Below are 17690 nucleotides of genomic sequence, written 5' to 3' on the forward strand. Positions count from 1 at the left end.
TTCCGTAAGCTCTGGCAAAGCTGTGTAGAGCTGGACTTTATCTGACGTGGGTGGTTAGCTGAGTACACTGCTGCTGGTCACGTCTGTATGCCCAAAGACACTGGTTCACTTACACAGGCATGTACACCTTCCTCCTACACACTTGCACGCACATGTTCTTTATACACACTCACGCACGTGTATATTTCTTCATACACACAGCACTCACTTCTGCACATGCACAAACACACGTGCCGCAGCACACACACACACACACACACACACACACACACACACACACACACAGGCAGAGAGAGATACGTCGATAAAGAGAGACAGACCGATAGATAGATTCAGATTAACTGAGAGAGAGAGAGAGAGAGAGAGAGAGAGAAAGCTTTATACTTATCCCTGTCCCCAATATATCACTATTATGTAGCTTAGCCAGGCAATTCTCACCCTAATCCCTGGACTCGTCAATCATCTCTCTCTCTCTCTCTCTCTCTCTCTCTCTCTCTCTCACACACACACACACACACACACACACACACACACACACACACACTATTCTTGGCCCAATTTAAGTAACACAGGTAAATGCTATATAAACATGGGTCCGCTACGAAGATATAGAGTTACTGATGCTCTCATGGGCGAAAATAGTCCCCCCCATAATTTACCCATAAGGTGATCAGAAAACGGAGTTCGCTGACGGCTGAATATTGGACCCATGTTGATATAAAATTAGAATCCGGTTTAGTCCAAAAATATTCGCCTGGTTACCACATTATTTGCAGGGGAGCCGATCTGTCTATCTAACCGTCTGTCTGTCTGTATATATGTATGTAGGTATACAGGTATCCTCGGTCACCCTCTCCTCCTCCCTCTCGCCATCTCACTCACATACACTCTCCTACTCAGTCTCTCATTCTTCATTGTCTCACATGGACAGACCATCTCAAGGTACTTCTCCTAATACTTCTAAATATATTCTTAGGTACACCACAACGACTCTTTATTTCCTCAATATAGTAATAATAATGATAATAAATAGTAATAACAACAACGCCACCACCACCACCACGTCCAACAACAACAACAACAACAATAATAATAATAATAATAATAATCAGTACTCACCAGCAATCTCCAGCGTGGCATTCCTACTGGTTGCGGTGCCGACAGAGTTTAAGGCCACGCACCAATACACTCCAGCGTCATTGTCTCTCTTCGTGTGTAGCACCTTCAGGAAGAAAAGTCCCCCCGTGGCCAGCTGCACGTGCCGACCGCTGTGCAGTCTGTAGGGAGAAGGGAGAGAGAGGCTAGGGTGAGGTGGGGTCGGAGAAGGGAGAGGAAGTGTGGTGGAGAGGTTGGTGAGTGGTGGTGGGAGTGTGGAAGAGAGAGGCTGGGATGAGGTGGGGTTGGTGGTGGGATTGAAGAAGAGAGGAAAAGTGGTGTAGGGGTTTATGAGTGGTGGTGGGGTTGAGAAAGAGAGAGGAAGTGTAGACAGGAGTAGAATTGGGGTTGATGAGGAGTAATGGGGTTGGAGAATGAGATGGGGGAAGGGGGGTTATTTGGGGGGTGGTTGTAGGGTAGGGGAAGATGGGGTGGGAGGAAGTTTGGAGAAACGTCTGGTGTGAGAGGGGAGGGAATATAGTTAGGGAGGAGTAGGGGAGGGAAGAAAAGGGGAAGAATGGGATTAGCTGTAGTGGTGGAGGAGGAGGAGGAGGAATACAAAGGAATACAAAGGAAAGGAAACAGCAACAGACCTTATGGTTCTTTCGAGGCTGTTTGTTACAGAGTAGACTATGACTACGAGGAGGGGGAGGAGGAGGGGGGGGGGAAGTTTATGCAGCCTAGGAGAGACCTATCGAGGCGACTTGGAAAGGAGTACAAAGGGGGTTCAAATGAAAGCAAACAGCAACAAATCTATTGGTCTTTTGAAAACTGTTTGTTATACGGGAAATACTGTATAACGTACCTATTCTATTAGTAAGAGACAAGGGTAGTAAAGCAGGAAGGCTCTGTTTGGCTGGTTGAGAATGAGAGAGATGCAACAGAGCTACTAAAATGCTGATTCGTTTAGTGACTGAGGTGTATCTGGGAAATTTACGACGGCCAACACCACATGATAATAAGCTGGGGCTCTATACCAACGACAGGGTTTAGGAGGAAGGCATGGGTGTGTATTACAGAGAAGGACGTGAAAAGGGTCGATATTAAGGGAGTAAACGGGCGGAGTGAATATAAAGGGAAGGGGTGGAAAGTGGTGCATGTAGATGTAAAGGGGAGGGGTGGAAAGGGGTGCATGCTCAGTGAATGTAAAGGGAAGGGGTGAAAAGGGGTGCATGTTGAGGAAGGCCGTGAAATGGGCAGGTATTAAGGAAGGGGTGAGGAATGGATTATTAATAAAGGGGCGAAAGGGGTGAATTACAGGACAAGGAGAGAACAGAGTCAACAATGAGGAAGGGGATGGAGGTAGGTAGGTAGGTAAGTAGGAAGGTAGATAGGTAGGTAGGTAGGTAGACACTGCCTGAGAAACAGATCAACAGATAGATACAAATAGATAGATACAGACAGATATACAGACAGACATAAAAAGCAAGGGGAGAAAAGGATGAAAGTAGAAGAAAATATAAACAGCTGCCCGCGTAAACTATATAAAACACAAAATATAAATGTGACACTTTCTCCATAACACGCAGAGTAAAAACAAAAGAAAACACAACAAATTTAGTGTTTTTTAGGGTAACTAATGAAGTGTTTTTAAGGGTAACTCACTTAAATTTCTGTCCGTCCTTATACCAGGTGATAGTGGGGTTGGGTCGGCCGACAGCGTGACAATTGAGGGTCGCAGGCTCGTTCCGGGGCACCAGGAGATCTGCCGGGTGTTCCGTGATCTCCGGGGAACGGTACTGCCCTGTGGAGGAAGAAAGGGAGAGTTATATAGAACGTACAGATCTGGAGGTCCTTTCTAGATAGAGGGGCGGAGAGAGAGGGGGAAGGAGAGGAAGGAGGGTTGCACAGTCCATACATCAGGAGAGGATTGGGAGGGAGTCGAGGGACGTTTGTACAACCGGTCGGCTAACTCACCCGGGCAGATCGGCGCCATCACGTGAAGGCGTCCCTCTCCAGCAAAAGGAAGAAAAACTTACTGTGCATATATATATTTTTCACCTCACGAGACAGCCATTAAAAAGACATGACATTAAAATACTTCGTTCTAACTATGACCAGACGATTCTAATTTATGGAAGACCCAAGTCCAACAAAGAGCTCAGAGGGTTAATGATCGCGTTAGTGTGGCTCCCCATGGCCCTCTCAAAGCTCTATTTCAGCTCTATTATTTTCTGCAATGTTCCGCACACTCAGACGCTCTTCTCAGGGTACATACACGGCGTCTCGGAATATAACTCGCCAGAACACACCGTTTGCATATCATAACTTACGTCTGGCTGGATTAGTTCGTTCTTCCTCTTTGTGGCCTCTCTTATCTCTTCCTGCCATCTTTATCTCGTTATCTCTCTCTTCCTGCTTCCTTTCTCTTCCTTTTCTTTTCTTTTCCTTCCCCTTCTTCATCACAATTTTCTCCTTCCGTCTTCTCTTCGTCTTATACTATCTCTTTTCCTTCAGCCTCAATTTTCGTTCCCTTCCCCACTTCTTTTTCATCCTTACCTCTCCCTCTTCAACCTTTCCTCCCTCCGTTTCCTCAGTCTTTTCTCCCTTTCCTCCTTTCTTCCTCCATTCCTTTCCCCATCTCTTCTACATCTAATTTTTTCCATTTTTCATCCTCGTCTCCTTCTCTTTCTTCCCGGTAACAACTCTCCCTTTTTTCAACATTTCCTTCTTCCGTCTCCTTCACCTTTTCTGCCGTCTCGTTCCTTCTTCTCTTCCTTCTACCATTCCCTCTCTCCTCCTTCCTTTACTTTCCCACCCTCTCCTTTATTTTCCGTCCATATTCATCTCCTCCTTCCCTCTTCCTGTACAACTCCACCTACTTCCTTAATCTCCGCCTCTCCCTCTCTCTGCTTTCTCCCTCATATTATCCTCCACTCCATTTTCCTCTCCCTCCCATACCTCCTCATCTGTGTCTCCCTCTCCTCTGCTCTCCCCTTTCCGTCTCCCCTTTCCTTCTTTCCTCCATCCTCTCCTCCCTTCCTACCTTCTTCGCCTCTTCCTTCTCTGTCTCCCTTCCTCCTCCCTTCATACCTTCTTACGTCCTCTCCCGTCTGCTCTCTTCCTCTCTCCCTACCTTCTTCCCTCCCTCCTCCCTTCATATCTTCTTCTCTCCTCCCTCCACTAATCTCCTGTCTTCTCTTCTCTCCCCTCCCCCTTCCTTCTTCCCTCCTCTGGTCTCTTCACCTCAACATTTTCCCTCCCTCCTCCCTTCATACCTTCTTCTCTTCTCCCTTTCTTTGCTCCCTTCCCCTCCCCCCTCCCTTCATACCTTCTTCCCTCCTGCCTTTCATTGCTCCCTACCCCTCCCCCCTCCGTTCTCTCCCTATCCTCCTCCCTGCCTGCCGCCGCCACAAGCCCCACTCATGCCATGTATATTATCCACCACTGAATACACACTACCCTTTTAATTCGACCCACGCCCCCGTAACTCCTACACACACACACACACACACACACACACACACACACACACACACACACACACACACACACACACACAATGAAACGATAAGTACGTCAGTGGATTGCATGGGTCAACACTAGAATAAGATGCTAGTCACGAGGAAGTGCTATGGAAAGAATGCAGAATCGCGTTACTGTCTCTGTAATTGAGCTAAGGAGAATAGGGTGCAAAAGGACGAAAGTTTCCGCCAAGTTCAAGTAGACAAACTATATGTGATCCTCATATTTTGTACTCCTCTTCGCTTTCTTATCCTCTAATTCTTTCACCACGAAGACGTCTTTTAGTGACTTTCCTCTTTCTTCTATCGCGACTATTATGGTCACCCCTTCCTTCCTCCATCCTCCCTACCTCCTTTCCTACCTTCTTCCATCTTGCATTCCTGCTTTCCTACCTTCTTCCGTCCTGCATTCCTTTCCTACCTTCTTCCTATCTTCTTCCGTCCTTCCTACCTTCTTCCAGCCTACCTTCCTACCCTCTTCCGTCCTGCATTCCTATTTTCCAACCTTCCTACCTTCTTCCATCATTCCTACCTTCCTCCGTCACGCATTCCTTCTCCATTTTAAAAGCTTGTCGGGTAGAAGAGAGTTAATAACAGCTTTCAGGGGGCTTTTCACAACCAGCAGCCTCTTCTAAGCGAAATAAAACACCTAGAATTAACGACGAAAAACACCTGCGTGCAAAACCATTCGCTACGCATTTTTTTTTTTTTTTTCGGTCCTCGTTCGTTGTATTCCTTCGCTATACAAACTCTGTATTTATGCGGTGAAGGGCTTGTGTGTGTGTGTGTGTGTGTGTGTGTGTGTGTGTGTGTGTGTGTGTGTGTGTGTGTGTATTTTCTTTATACCTGGGCGAATTAGAGCGTGTTTACCGTGACATGTTTACAGAGTCTCGCAAGTTCTCGTAAAGTGCGAGAAGGTATGGACGCAGCTGGCACCCACGGACACTTACGGTCGTTAGTATGCTACCTACCTGCCTGCCTGCCTACCTACCTACCTACATGGTCATTGTTTGTTGTATTACCTTTCCTACCTACCTTCGCTTCTACTTAAGTCAGTTGTTAGTGAGCTGCCTACCTACCGACCTACCTATCTACCAACTTACCTGCCTACCAACCTACCTTTGCTGTTCTACCTACGCTGTCTACCTACAGTACTACCTGCATACCTGCTTCCCTAACTATGCACCCCCTTGTTGCTTAATATTCTACCTACCTACCTACTACCTACCTATGTACTAACCGTTTTACCTACCCTATCTACCTACAGAGTCGCCCATGTCCCTCATCCATTCCTACAAAGTGACAAAAAAACGCTAAAAAAAGAGTCGCTAAAATATAAACGCAAATCTTACGCCTTCCTACAAAACCGCAATAATAATAATAATAATAATAATAATAATAATAATAATAATAATATCTTGCAACCAAATCATTACACTGCCAAGTCTGACCCACATAAAAATTATAAACATTTAAGCACGAGGCAAGGTACGGCCAGGGTACGAAGACTTGCTTACGTGCTTGCATGCTTACTTACGTGTTCGCTTAATTACGTGTCTTCTTACGTGCTTAATTATGTGCTTTCTTACGTGCCTGCTTGCTTACGTGCCTGCTTACTTACGTGCTTGCTTACGTGCTTTCTTACTTCCGTGCTTGCTTACTTGGGCAGGGTGTATATACGCATTAGGCTGCCCTCCCTCCCAGGTAAGTTGGGTTGTGTTATTATGTGGTGTGTTATTAGGTGTGTTATGTGTGTTATTCAGTTGTGTTATTACTTGGATCATTGCCGTACTGAGTCATTTCCTTAGAGTATGGGTGCAAGGCGGATACTGAGTTCTGTGAATGCAGTCTGTTTGTATTTGAGAGAGAGAGAGAGAGAGAGAGAGAGAGAGAGAGAGAGAGAGAGAGAATAAAAGCAAGATAGGGAGAAAATGGGAGAAAGAGTAAGGAGAAGTGCATGGAACTTGAGATGTATGAGACAGGAGTACAGAGAAGGAGGAGGAGGAGGAGGAGGAGGAGGAGGAGGAGGAGGAGGAGGAGGAAGAGGAGGAGGAGGAGGAGGAGATAAAAAAAAAAAAAAAAGCAAGAGAGGGGAAAGGGGGAAGAGGACAGGCAGAAGTAGGAAGAGAACAAGGAGGAGGGGAAAGGAAGAAGGGGAAGGAAGGGAAGAAACTGAGGATAGAGAGGGAAAAGAGGAGGGAGAGAGGAAAGTGAGGAGGGGAGGGGAGAAGGAGGGAGACGAAGGGAGAGTAAAGAGGAAAATACTGGGCAGGAAAGAGAAAAGGAGAGAGGCAAAAAGAGGAAGGGAGAAGTGCAGTTGAAGATGCTGGAAAAAATAAAAAATAACACGCACAATAATAATAATAATAATAATAATAATAATAATAATAATAATAATAATAATAATAGTACCAAATTCTAAGACACAATAAACCACAGTAAACGCTAATGAAGATAAATAAAGCGACAACTTCACAATAATAATAAACAGAGCAAACAGGGTTACATGTTTATAGAAGATAAGAGTGTATATTAACATCCCAAGGCGGTCAGCTTGGAGGAGGAGAGAGTTTTATGTGAATATTGTTGGTCCTTATCTCTCTCTCTCTCTCTCTCTCTCTCCTTCCATCCAGACACACTCTCGATCTTCCATCATACAACTCTCCTGCCTCTCTCACTACATTTTTTCTCTCTCCCTTCTCTCAGTTCTCCCTCCCTTCCTTCCTTCCTTCTATCTCCACCCTCACCCACCCTTCCTCCCTCCCTCTTTCCAGTTCCTCCATCCCTCCCTCTCTCTAGTTCCTCCATCCCTCCCTCCTCTCTCCCTCCCTCCCCTCCTTCCTGTTTTCGCAGTTACTTCTCGCTGCTCGGCTGCTCTCATTCATAGTTATCGACCCTTGCTTTATCACCCTCTCTCTCTCTCTCTCTCTCTCTCTCTCTCTCTCTCTCTCTCTCTCTTTCATTGTAGTTATTGGCCTCTCTCATTTTTGCCTCAGAAATCGTTCACTTGGGGGAGCTCTCGTTTTACAGCTTACATTCCGTTTTTCTTTTCTATTGTCTATCTGGCATTGTCTGCTGTCTGCTCACTGAAGGAGGTAGTAGTAGTAGTAGTAACAGGGGGAGGAGGAGGAGGAGGAGGAGGAGGAGTAATAATAATAATAATAATAATAATAATAACGACATAAAATACACCACAGTTCCAAGGACAAACACAAAGCCAACCCAATCAAGGCAGGAGGTGATCAGGCCTTTCCCCTTTATACGATGATAACGCTATACCGAAAAAGTGGCCATCGTAACAGCGAACACTTATCGGTTAACGGAATTGTAAGCCCCCGACAGCACCGTAATTAACCTGCACATCGCCACGTCAGCAGTATTTCTCCGATAGTGCGTTCCCGATACGGTGATAGTGATTTACGGCATCGTCTTTCATTTACACCGAGGATCGTAGCATCGCATCTTTATTTACAACGAAGACGGGGCTTGAGACCTTATGGTGGGATTGGATTTTTTTCTTCTCTCTCTCTCTCTCTCTCTCTCTCTCATGTTTCACTGACTGACGAACCTTTTTCTTTATTGATATTAAGGCTGAATCAATTAACTTGGATTGCATAGTCTGTGTAACCCTCTCTCTCTCTCTCTCTTTACGATGATGCTCCTGCCTTTTATATGCCGCTGTTAATATCTTCGGGGTCCCTCCCTTTACCCGTAAGTCATAACGAGAAGAATGGGTAAAGGGGAAGAGAATGGGTAATGGGTGTAAATAATGGGGCTTGGAAGACAGACACACAGAAAGACAGATAGATGGATATACAGACAGACAGACAGACAGATAGATATAGAAACTTAGAGAAAAGATTGACATAGAAATAGATAAACTGACAGAGACAGACAGACGGATAGGTTGATAGATACATAGATAGATATACCAATAAATTCTGAGTAATGGGTGAAGGATGATAAGGAACAATGGGTGAGAATAATGAGGCAAGGGAGACAATGAATGAAGGAGGAGGTACAATAAGTGAAGGGTAAATCATGATGGGTGATGGGGAAATGAGTCAGAGATGATAATGATGAAGGAAGGGAGATAAGTGGAGGAAATGGGTGATGGGTGAAGCTAATGGGGGTGAGGGGTGTAGAAAATGGGGGGTGAGGGGTGTAGAAAATGGGGGCTGAGGGGTGTAGAAAATGGGGGCTGAGGGGTGTAGAAAATGGGGGTGAGGGGTGTAGAAAATGGGGATAATGGGTGTGTTGGCTGTAATGGGGGAACTGTCCTATTTATCATCACACCCCGTGGTTAATGTGCCTCCTAAAGCCTTCTTCTTCCGCTCTTCTTCCTACACTTCTTCTGTTCCTCTTCCTCTTCCTGCATTTCTGTTCCTTTTCCTCTTCCTTTTTCTTCAATCCTCTTCCTCCTCCTCATCTCTTCCTTCTTTCTCTTCTGTTCTTCTTCCTCCTCCTCTCGCCTTCTTCCTTTCTTCGCGCTCCTCCTCCTTGTATTCATTTTCTCTCTCTCTCTCTCTCTCTCTCTCTCTCATTAGAATGTTACTCCTCCTTTTCTCTCACCCCTTCGATTAATTCTCCCTCTCTGGCCTCTCAGCTCCTCAGTCCCTCGTATTGATATATTCTTTCTCCTTTTTCCTCTCTTTTCCCCCTCTCCTCTCTTTCTTGTAATGCTCTCTCTCTCTCTCTCTCTCTCTCTCTCTCTCTCTCTCTCTCTCTTCTTAGCCTTTGGTACTATTTCTTTACTCCTCTTTACTCTTCTTCGTCTCCTCTCTTCTCATCAAACATTTCTTTTCTTTTCTTCTTTAATTATTCCTCTTTCTTCCCCTCCTTTCTTCTCCTCCTCCTCCTTCTTCCCCTTCTTTCTTCTCTTTTTCCTTCTTCCCCTCTCTTCTTCTCCTCCTCCTCCTTCTCCCCCTACCTTCTTCTCTTTCTCCTTTATCCCCTTCCTTCTGTTCTTTCTCCTCCTCCTTTCCCTTCCTGCTTCTTCTTCTTCCCCTCTCTTCTTCTCTTTCTACTCCTCCTTTTCTCTTCTCTGTTTTTCTTGTTCCATTTAATTTTGACTTCTATTCCTGTCTTTCTCTTTTTATTCCGTCTTTCCTGAAATTCTGTCTTCAATTTTCTTTCTCACCCCCTCATATCCTCTTCTTCATCTTGTTCTCTTTTCCATTATCTTTCTCCTCTCGGCATCTTCTTCCCCTCTCTATTAAAAATGATCCCTGTCGTTTCCCCCTTCCCCTCCTGTCGTTAACTTGTCCTTTCCCTCTCCCCTCCCTCCTCTCCCCTCTTCCCCCACTCATTCTCTTTCCTCCCCCCTACCTCACTGGTCTCTTCCTCCTTCCCTTTATTCCCTCTCTCCTCTTCTCCCCCCTCACCTCTGCAAGACTCACCTTCCTCTTCAATTTCTCTCCTCTCCCCTCTTCTCTCCCCCTTTCCGTCATATCTCCATCTCCTTTTTTTTCCTCCATCCACTCTTGTCTCTGGCATCTCATTTCTCTTTCCTGTTTTTCCTTCCTCTTCCATTACTACCTCTCTTCCCCCTTCCCCTTTTCTCTTCTCTTCCACCCTCTCGCTTTCCTTCTCTTCCGCCTCCCTTTTTCCCTTTTCCCTCCCTTCTCCTCCCCCTTCCATCCCCCTTGAGAGTGACAGCTGCAAGCCACACCCTTTCTCTCCTCCTACTCTCCCCCTTCTTCTCCTTCCCTCCCTCTCTCCCTCACATCACTATCTGTTCTAACTTCTCTCCATTCTCTCCCTCAGTCACTCCTTCCCTCCCTCCATTTAGCGTCCCTCCCTATTCTTTCTTCTTCACTCCCCACCCCCTTACCGCCACCCTCCACCCACCCACCCTCCTATCCCATCTCTTTTTCTCCTCATTCTTTCTCTTCCTCCCTTTTTTATAGCCTCCCTCCCTTTGTCTCCCTTTTTCCCTCCCTCTCTACTGCATCCCTCTAATTCTGTATTATTTCTCTCCCTCCCTGACTTCATCTCTGCTTTGCCTCCCTCCCTCACCTTCCCTCCCTCCCTAGAACATCCCTCTTCCACTATTCTTTCTCTCCTTCCCTCCCTCCCTCCCCCTTCCCTCCGTCTATTCTTTCTCTCCACCCCTACCCCTTTAGGTCCTTCTTTTAAGGCTTCTTCAGGGCTTCTCTTAATTACCCTTTGGCCTGTGATCCCCCGCCTTACCTGATGTCTCACCTCCCCCCTCCCCCCCCTCTCTCTCTGTCTCTCTCTCTCTCTCTCTCTCGCATTCTTTCTTTCAGAACCTACATCCCTCCTTCCTATTATCCTTTTCTACAACATGCCCCTCTTCTCTTCTATTCATCTCTCTCTCTCTCTCTCTCTCTCACCTCCATTATCTTCCTCCCTCCACCTTTGGCCTCATTTCCATTCATCTTTTCGCCCCCCCCCCCAATCTTCATTTCCTCAAATCCATCTACACCTCAGATCCCTGTCTTTTAAATTTTCTTCTTGCTCTCCAGATGATTATATTCAGATTAGGATGAATTTTTCGAACTGGGGGGGGGGAGGGTTACCTAAGGACTTAATTAACCTGCTCAAAAATAAAATCGTCTGGAGGTAGCAAGAATAAGAAAAAAACTCATAACAGTAAAGAGGAGGTGGTGGTGGTGGTGGTGGCAACCCCAGGCTCATCTGAACTGTGAACCCCGTGGACTGCAGGCTTAGGTTCCCCGTCTCCTGCACGCCACCCTCCTCCTTTCTGGGGATAGGGATGAAGCAGAGGGATGCCAGTGCCACCACATGTAGGCGTCCCTCTCCAGCATTGAGTATGGAGAATTTTTGGCCAACTTGGAGTAAAAGGAGTATAGAAAGCCTACGATACGACCCTCAGTCTCTCATTCTCATTAGTTTCCTCTCCATAACCATTTTCTCTTGATTTATTACTCCCATTTTCTTTCTCGCTCCTTCCATCTCGTTAATTCTCTCTCTCTCTCTCTCTCTCTCTCACACACACACACACACACACACACACACACACAATTTCTATCTATTCTTCACTCACCTACACCCTCACCTCCTCCACCTTCCCATTAACACCTTTTACATCCCCATTTACACTTTTCTCATTTACAACTCCATCATCTACTAATATCCTTAGCTCCACCTCTCACTTCTTCATCCACACCTCCACCCTCTCAATCCACACCCACGCCAATGCACATGCTCCACACCTCCATTCGGACCTTACCTCAGTTCCACCTCCCACTGCCCCACTTCCACCTCCACCCCATCATTAACAAACCTCCACCCTCTCTCCACCCTCACCCATCCAAACCACCCACTCTCATAACTTCCTCACTCCCATCCACACCTCTACACCCTCATTTTCACTTCTAACTCCCTCATCCACACCTCCACATCCTGAATTCCACCTCTCATTGCCCCATTCACACCTCCACCCATTACTCACTCACACCTCCACCCCCACCACCCCGCCCATCCACACCAGCCACCCTCATAACTCAGTACTTCACACCCAGACACTCCCACGCTCCTCTACACACACTTATGTCACCCCCCCACCCCCACATCCCTCTTTCTCGTTCTTCCTCTTCCTCTTCTCCCCACCCTCTTGTTTCTCTTTCTCATTTTTGTCTCCCCTGCTCCTCTCTCATCATTTTTCATTTCTCTCTCCCTCATTTTTCCCTCCTTACCTCCGCATCCCCTCTTTTTCACTTAGCTTTCCCTTATCTTTTCTCTCCCTTTCTCGTTGTTCTTCTTTCTTTTCTCCCTTCTTCCTCTCCCTTTCTTTTCTCCCTTTCTCCTTATTCTCTCTTCTTCCTCTCCTCCTATCACTTTTCCTCCTCCTACCTCCCCCACCCATATCCCTCTTTTTCGTTCCCTCTTTCACCTTGCTCCCTCTTCACGCATTCTTTCTTTCTCCCTCCTCCTCCTTTTCCCTGACCCTCTCTCACGCACTTCCTCTTTCCCTTCTTCCTTCTTTATTTTATTCTTTTTTTCATCCAGTTAATCACGCAATCATTTCTCCTGGATGAACATAATTAGCCTGTGTTTCCCTCAATAACAAACCCAAATCAATCTATAACAGTGAAAAGATTAATCAAGATCAGCTTTAGTAATCTGCTAGAAGCTCTTACAGCAGAACTAAAATCTCTTTATGTTAACCTGTAAAAATATCCAGTTCAATTTTTAGTAGTGAAAAAATAAACCGTGAGAATGAAAGATCTTTGCCTGGAACTCCTCTCCTGAACAAAATCATCAAGATCTCGTGTTAATCTGAACAATATTTCTGGAACAGTCTATTGTATGGCTGTAAAAGAGTTAATTAGGTGAGGTTATAACCCCCTCATAGCTACGATTTCTCTAAGGTGAAGCACAATCGTCTGAGGTTAGTAACAGGTCTAAATAAGTCTATGGCAATCAGAGGTTTAGATTTTCCTCAGCTGGGCAAAATCGTCAGGTCTGTTTGAAGAAAGAAAAAAAAACGACACGTCGACAATAGTAAAGGAGATATTTCTCTCTCTCTCTCTCTCTCTCTCTTCCATATCGCTGGGTTTTATGTCTCCCATTCCTCCTCCTAGCACCATTTATCACCCTCACTCTCCATTAACCCCTTCAGTACCAGAACGACTTTTTATATTTCATTCTAGATACCTACAGACCATTTCATTCTGCCTAACCCTTTCATTCTTTTTCTACCCTTGTCCTCCTACGCATAAAGTTCCCTCCTTCCTTCCTTTCTTCCCTCCCTCCTTCTTTTTCATTCCCTCCTTCCTTCCCTCCCTCCTCCCTCTTCTTCTTTAGTCCTCCTATTCACATTTCCTTTCTTCCTTTTCTTTTTCCTCTCCTGTCCTAGTTCATCTACATATACAGTTCTTTCCATCTCCCTCTCTTTCCTTCCCTCCCCCTTCTTTCTTCCTCCCTCGTTTCTTCCCTTCCTCCCCCTCCCTCGTTTCTTCCCTTCCTCCCCCTCCCTCTTCCTCCTCTCTCTCCCCCTCCTTCCTTTCCTCCGCCCCCCATCACGCATCTTTCATCATGTTTCTAAGGAGAGGGGAAACAAAGCAACCGCCCTCAACTTCATCACACTCCACTGACTCTCTCTCTCTCTCTCTCTCTCTCCTCAGCCCTTCTTCCTTTCAATAGCAATCCAAAGGCCAAAGTCTTGAATATTAATTAGAAATACAATGAAAACACACACACACACACACACACACACACACACACACACACACACACAGATAGATAGACAGACAGATAGACAGATAGAAATGGATAAATGGACTGATAGACGGACACACACACACACACACACACACACACACACACACACACACACACACACACACACACACACACACACCAATCCTGTCCACGGCAATTTGGAAACGGCCAAAAATCATCGGGGAACCAAATGTGATGTAAATTGGCTGAACTACGAAGGGCGAATTTTCCAAGTGTTGCTGAGTTTGGGTAATTTTGTTCCTTGTCCAGCAGGGCCTGGGTTGGGTTGGGTTGGGCTGGGCTGGGCTGGGTTGGATTGGGTTGGGTTGGATTGGGTTGGGTTGGGTTGGGTTGGGTTGGGTTGGGTTGGGTGTAGGTTGGGTTGGGTCTAGGTTAGTCTTGGTTAAATTAAGTTACAGATGAGGTCAATTCAGCTTATTCTGTGGTACTAGATTAAGTCAAGCTTGCCTATAGAGTAAGATTAAGTCAGGGTAGATTCGACTGAGGGTGACTGGTGTGGCCACTGACTATTAAAAAAAAGAAAAAAGTTAGCATTATCTTCCCCCCCCCAAAAAAAAGCATAAATTAGCGAAGGGTAGAAACTAATGGAAGTGACAAAAATTCATACAATAAAAAAAACTACAGTAACAAAAAATAAATGCCCATGAGAAGAAAAAATATTTGTGAAGGTAAAAATAAATAAATTGCGTAAAACCGCAGGAATTCGTGACGAAATATGCAAATTCGCAAAAAATATAGAATAAATCTGAAATATGGGTGAGTGGTGCGGCCAAAGACCCAAACGGTATAATATTGGGGTCAACTTTATCCTCAAAATATGCGAAAAAATAAAAAAGGCTGGGAACTGGAATTAGAAAAAAAAACAACTGGAAACTGGAAAAAAAAAAAAGGAGAGTCGTGACTAGTATTGGAAATTTATGAAAAAAAAAATATATATATATATATATATGGTGGAAAAACGTAACACTGAAAATTTATAAAAGTGGCCATGTTCGTATAAATAAAAAATAATAATAATGAAAACTGTGGCATCCGGGAAATTATGTGGAAATGAACAGGGAAAACGAGGACATTCCCCCATTTTCTTTCGTCGTAAATAAAACAGAAATCTGGTGATGATGGTGGACATTCGTGCGAGGGAAATAATATTCATGAACACTAAAAATTCCTGAAAAACAGACAGAAATTAGCAAATGAAAAACACGAAAAAATGTACAAAGTATCCCAATATCCATGAAGAAGATGTTTAAAAAAAAAAAATGAAATTAATAATGAGGAATTCGTGAACCATTTCGTGAAAGTCGGAAAATCGTGAATAAAGTGGAAATACGTGCAATGCGTAATGGGGGTGAAATAAGGGATTGTGGTCCTGATTTCCCTAAAGACCAGAGGCTGTACCCAGTGTGTGTGAACTCCGACCCGTATGCAAAGGGAAAATATTGTGGAATCAACCTGTGTGTGTGTGTGTGTGTGTGTGTGTGTGTGTGTGTGTGTGTGTGTGTGTGTGTGTGTGTGTGAATGGGAATGAGGAGATGCGAGAGAGAGAGAGAGAGAGAGAGAGAGAGAGAGAGAGAGTTAAGCATTTTACAGTACATTATACATGAGAAGAGAAAGGCGTAATAAGAAAAATGAAACTTAAGGAAATAAAAGAAAACGGAAAAAGAGAAGACAGAAAAGGGGAGACTAACCTATATCTCCCAAACGCACCCAAAAACACTGAAGGATCACTTGACATTTCATTCCCTATATCCTTACGTAATTCTGTCCTAACACTCTATATAAAGGGAATTCTAAAAGGGTATTGATCTAAGGGAGGGACCTATTAATGTTTTAGTAGGTGGGTCTAGAAGAGAGATAGGGAGAGGTTAGAAGGGGTTGGAAAGGAAAAAAGGAAGGGGGATGATGGTGTTGATGATGATAATAATATAAACAGGGAAAGGGATGATGATGATGATGAACTCTCTCTCTCTCTCTCTCTCTCTCTCTCACACACACACACACACACACACACACACACACACACACTTATATTTTCACATTACTGTACTGGAAAAAGATATGTTTTTGTCTGATTTAAAGGTGACCGGACCATGGACACTAGAGGACTGAAAGAGGGGGAAACTCTAGCAAAGCGCAGTATTTCGAGGAATCATCATCATCATCATCAACTTCATCAGCATCATCATCAAGGTCTTCAACATCATCATCATCATCATCATCATCCTCACTACCACCACCACCACCACACCATCATCATCATCATCATCAACTTCACCAGCATCATCATCAACTTCTTCAACATCATCATCATCATCATCATCCTCACTACCACCACCACCACACCATCATCATCATCATCATCAACTTCATCATCATTATCATCATCATCATTCAGATTTTATTTTTTTCCCCACTTATGGATGGATTGAGATTGGGTTCAGACAGCCACGAAAAAAAATGATAAAGAAACTTGCTCTCGCTTCGAAAACGCGGGTGTAAAACCATTTGGTACAGAAGAAAGCCAGCATATTATGAAAATGATAAATTGGGCGGGTCAGCTTGTGTAAATACTGCTGTTGACCCAAGCTAACTAGCAAACATGGAGATGGTGACACGGATGCAGCCGGCGACTCTCTCTCTCTGAAACAACCTCCAAAAGTACGTATGTATGTAGGTAATTATTGTAGCGGACGGTTTGCACACGCTTGACAAGGAAGGGCACCTCTATGTTTTACAAGACCTTCAAGGAACCTGATGTAGGGAGAAAGGAACCCCATTTTCTTTCCCTAAAGAAGTAAGCCACCCCCACCCGATGCTCCATGCACGGGTAGAAGCGTGGAATGCTTTTGGAGGGTATGGTAAAAAAAAGTGCTTGTTGAAGTGTGAGTTGGAGTGGCTGTGTGTTTAAGTGAGAGTGTGAATAGGGCATTGGGGGAACTTGTAGAGCGTGCGAAATTGTCAGAGCACATGATAGGACATACTACATCACCCTATTAAATGTCCGTCTGGGGTGGAAATGAACTTAGATCAGGAGGACTGGTAAATACAGAGGCTAGAGGGACGCCCAACAGAGGTTCCTAGTGAAGGGTTGAGACACTGATGATTTTCTAATATCTCTTCCTCAGCTATCTGTTCTGCCCATAACATCTTAGTATCCTCTGGTAGGTTACTAATGCAATTCAGTCAATATATGTGCTGAAGAGGGGCGCCTTCCAGTGGTGTCACCGATATATATGGGCGGAGGACCTGCCTGGCTATACAAATGCCCATCAAGTCTAGATGAACCTGGAGCTACAACAACGAAAAGAACTAAAAATATCAAGGCGTAACAGGTAAAAAATTTTGATCAAGGTATTACACAGCTTCCAAGTCACTAAGAACTCAACCTTGAATACTGAGACAAGTTCTTACGATCAAGGTGGAATGCAAATAATACATCACAAGAAAGAAGTTCCTACAAAGCCACCACAGTCCAAAGAATTCCGTCCTAAGAATGGAATATGACAGGTTCTTTAGTCTTGTTGATGTTCTATGCTGGACCTTCACTGCATGTATTGATAGCAGGGAATAAGGAAGCGTTTTGTTGTCTGTTTCACCCCTCGCTCTCCCTTTCAGTCTCGTTTCTATGCTTCATTCACCCTCTTCTCTTGTCTGTTTTTCTCACACCCACGTTTTTGTCATTTCTGCTTGCCTTTTTCACACGCACACGAACATACACACAAACACCCTCCCCCCCTTCTCTCTCTCTCTCTCTCTCTCTCTCCTATACATTTTCACCCTCCTCTTTTGTCTTGCACCCTTCCATCTCACACCCTCACCTCTCGATTTCACCACTTCATC

At 44.8% G+C, this 17690-nt stretch overlaps 1 protein-coding gene across 1 annotated transcript in view; it reads right to left on the minus strand.

Annotated features, from left to right (window-relative positions):
* The window catches only part of LOC145403795 (roundabout homolog 2-like), a 473869-nt gene that overhangs the window by 30865 nt on the left and 425314 nt on the right, over nucleotides 1-17690 (minus strand). The window contains exons 2-3 of the mRNA XM_080275467.1: nucleotides 2761-2899; nucleotides 1120-1277 (exon numbers count right to left, since the gene is read on the minus strand). Of these exons, the coding sequence (XP_080131593.1) occupies nucleotides 1120-1277; nucleotides 2761-2899 (297 nt within the window). The remainder of the gene's footprint in view (nucleotides 1-1119; nucleotides 1278-2760; nucleotides 2900-17690) is intronic.

This window comes from Coenobita brevimanus, chromosome 61 (genome assembly GCF_032717465.1).
Source record: "Coenobita brevimanus isolate Jiangsu-jjx chromosome 61, ASM3271746v2, whole genome shotgun sequence".
In the NCBI taxonomy this organism is placed as follows: Eukaryota; Metazoa; Arthropoda; class Malacostraca; order Decapoda; family Coenobitidae; genus Coenobita; species Coenobita brevimanus.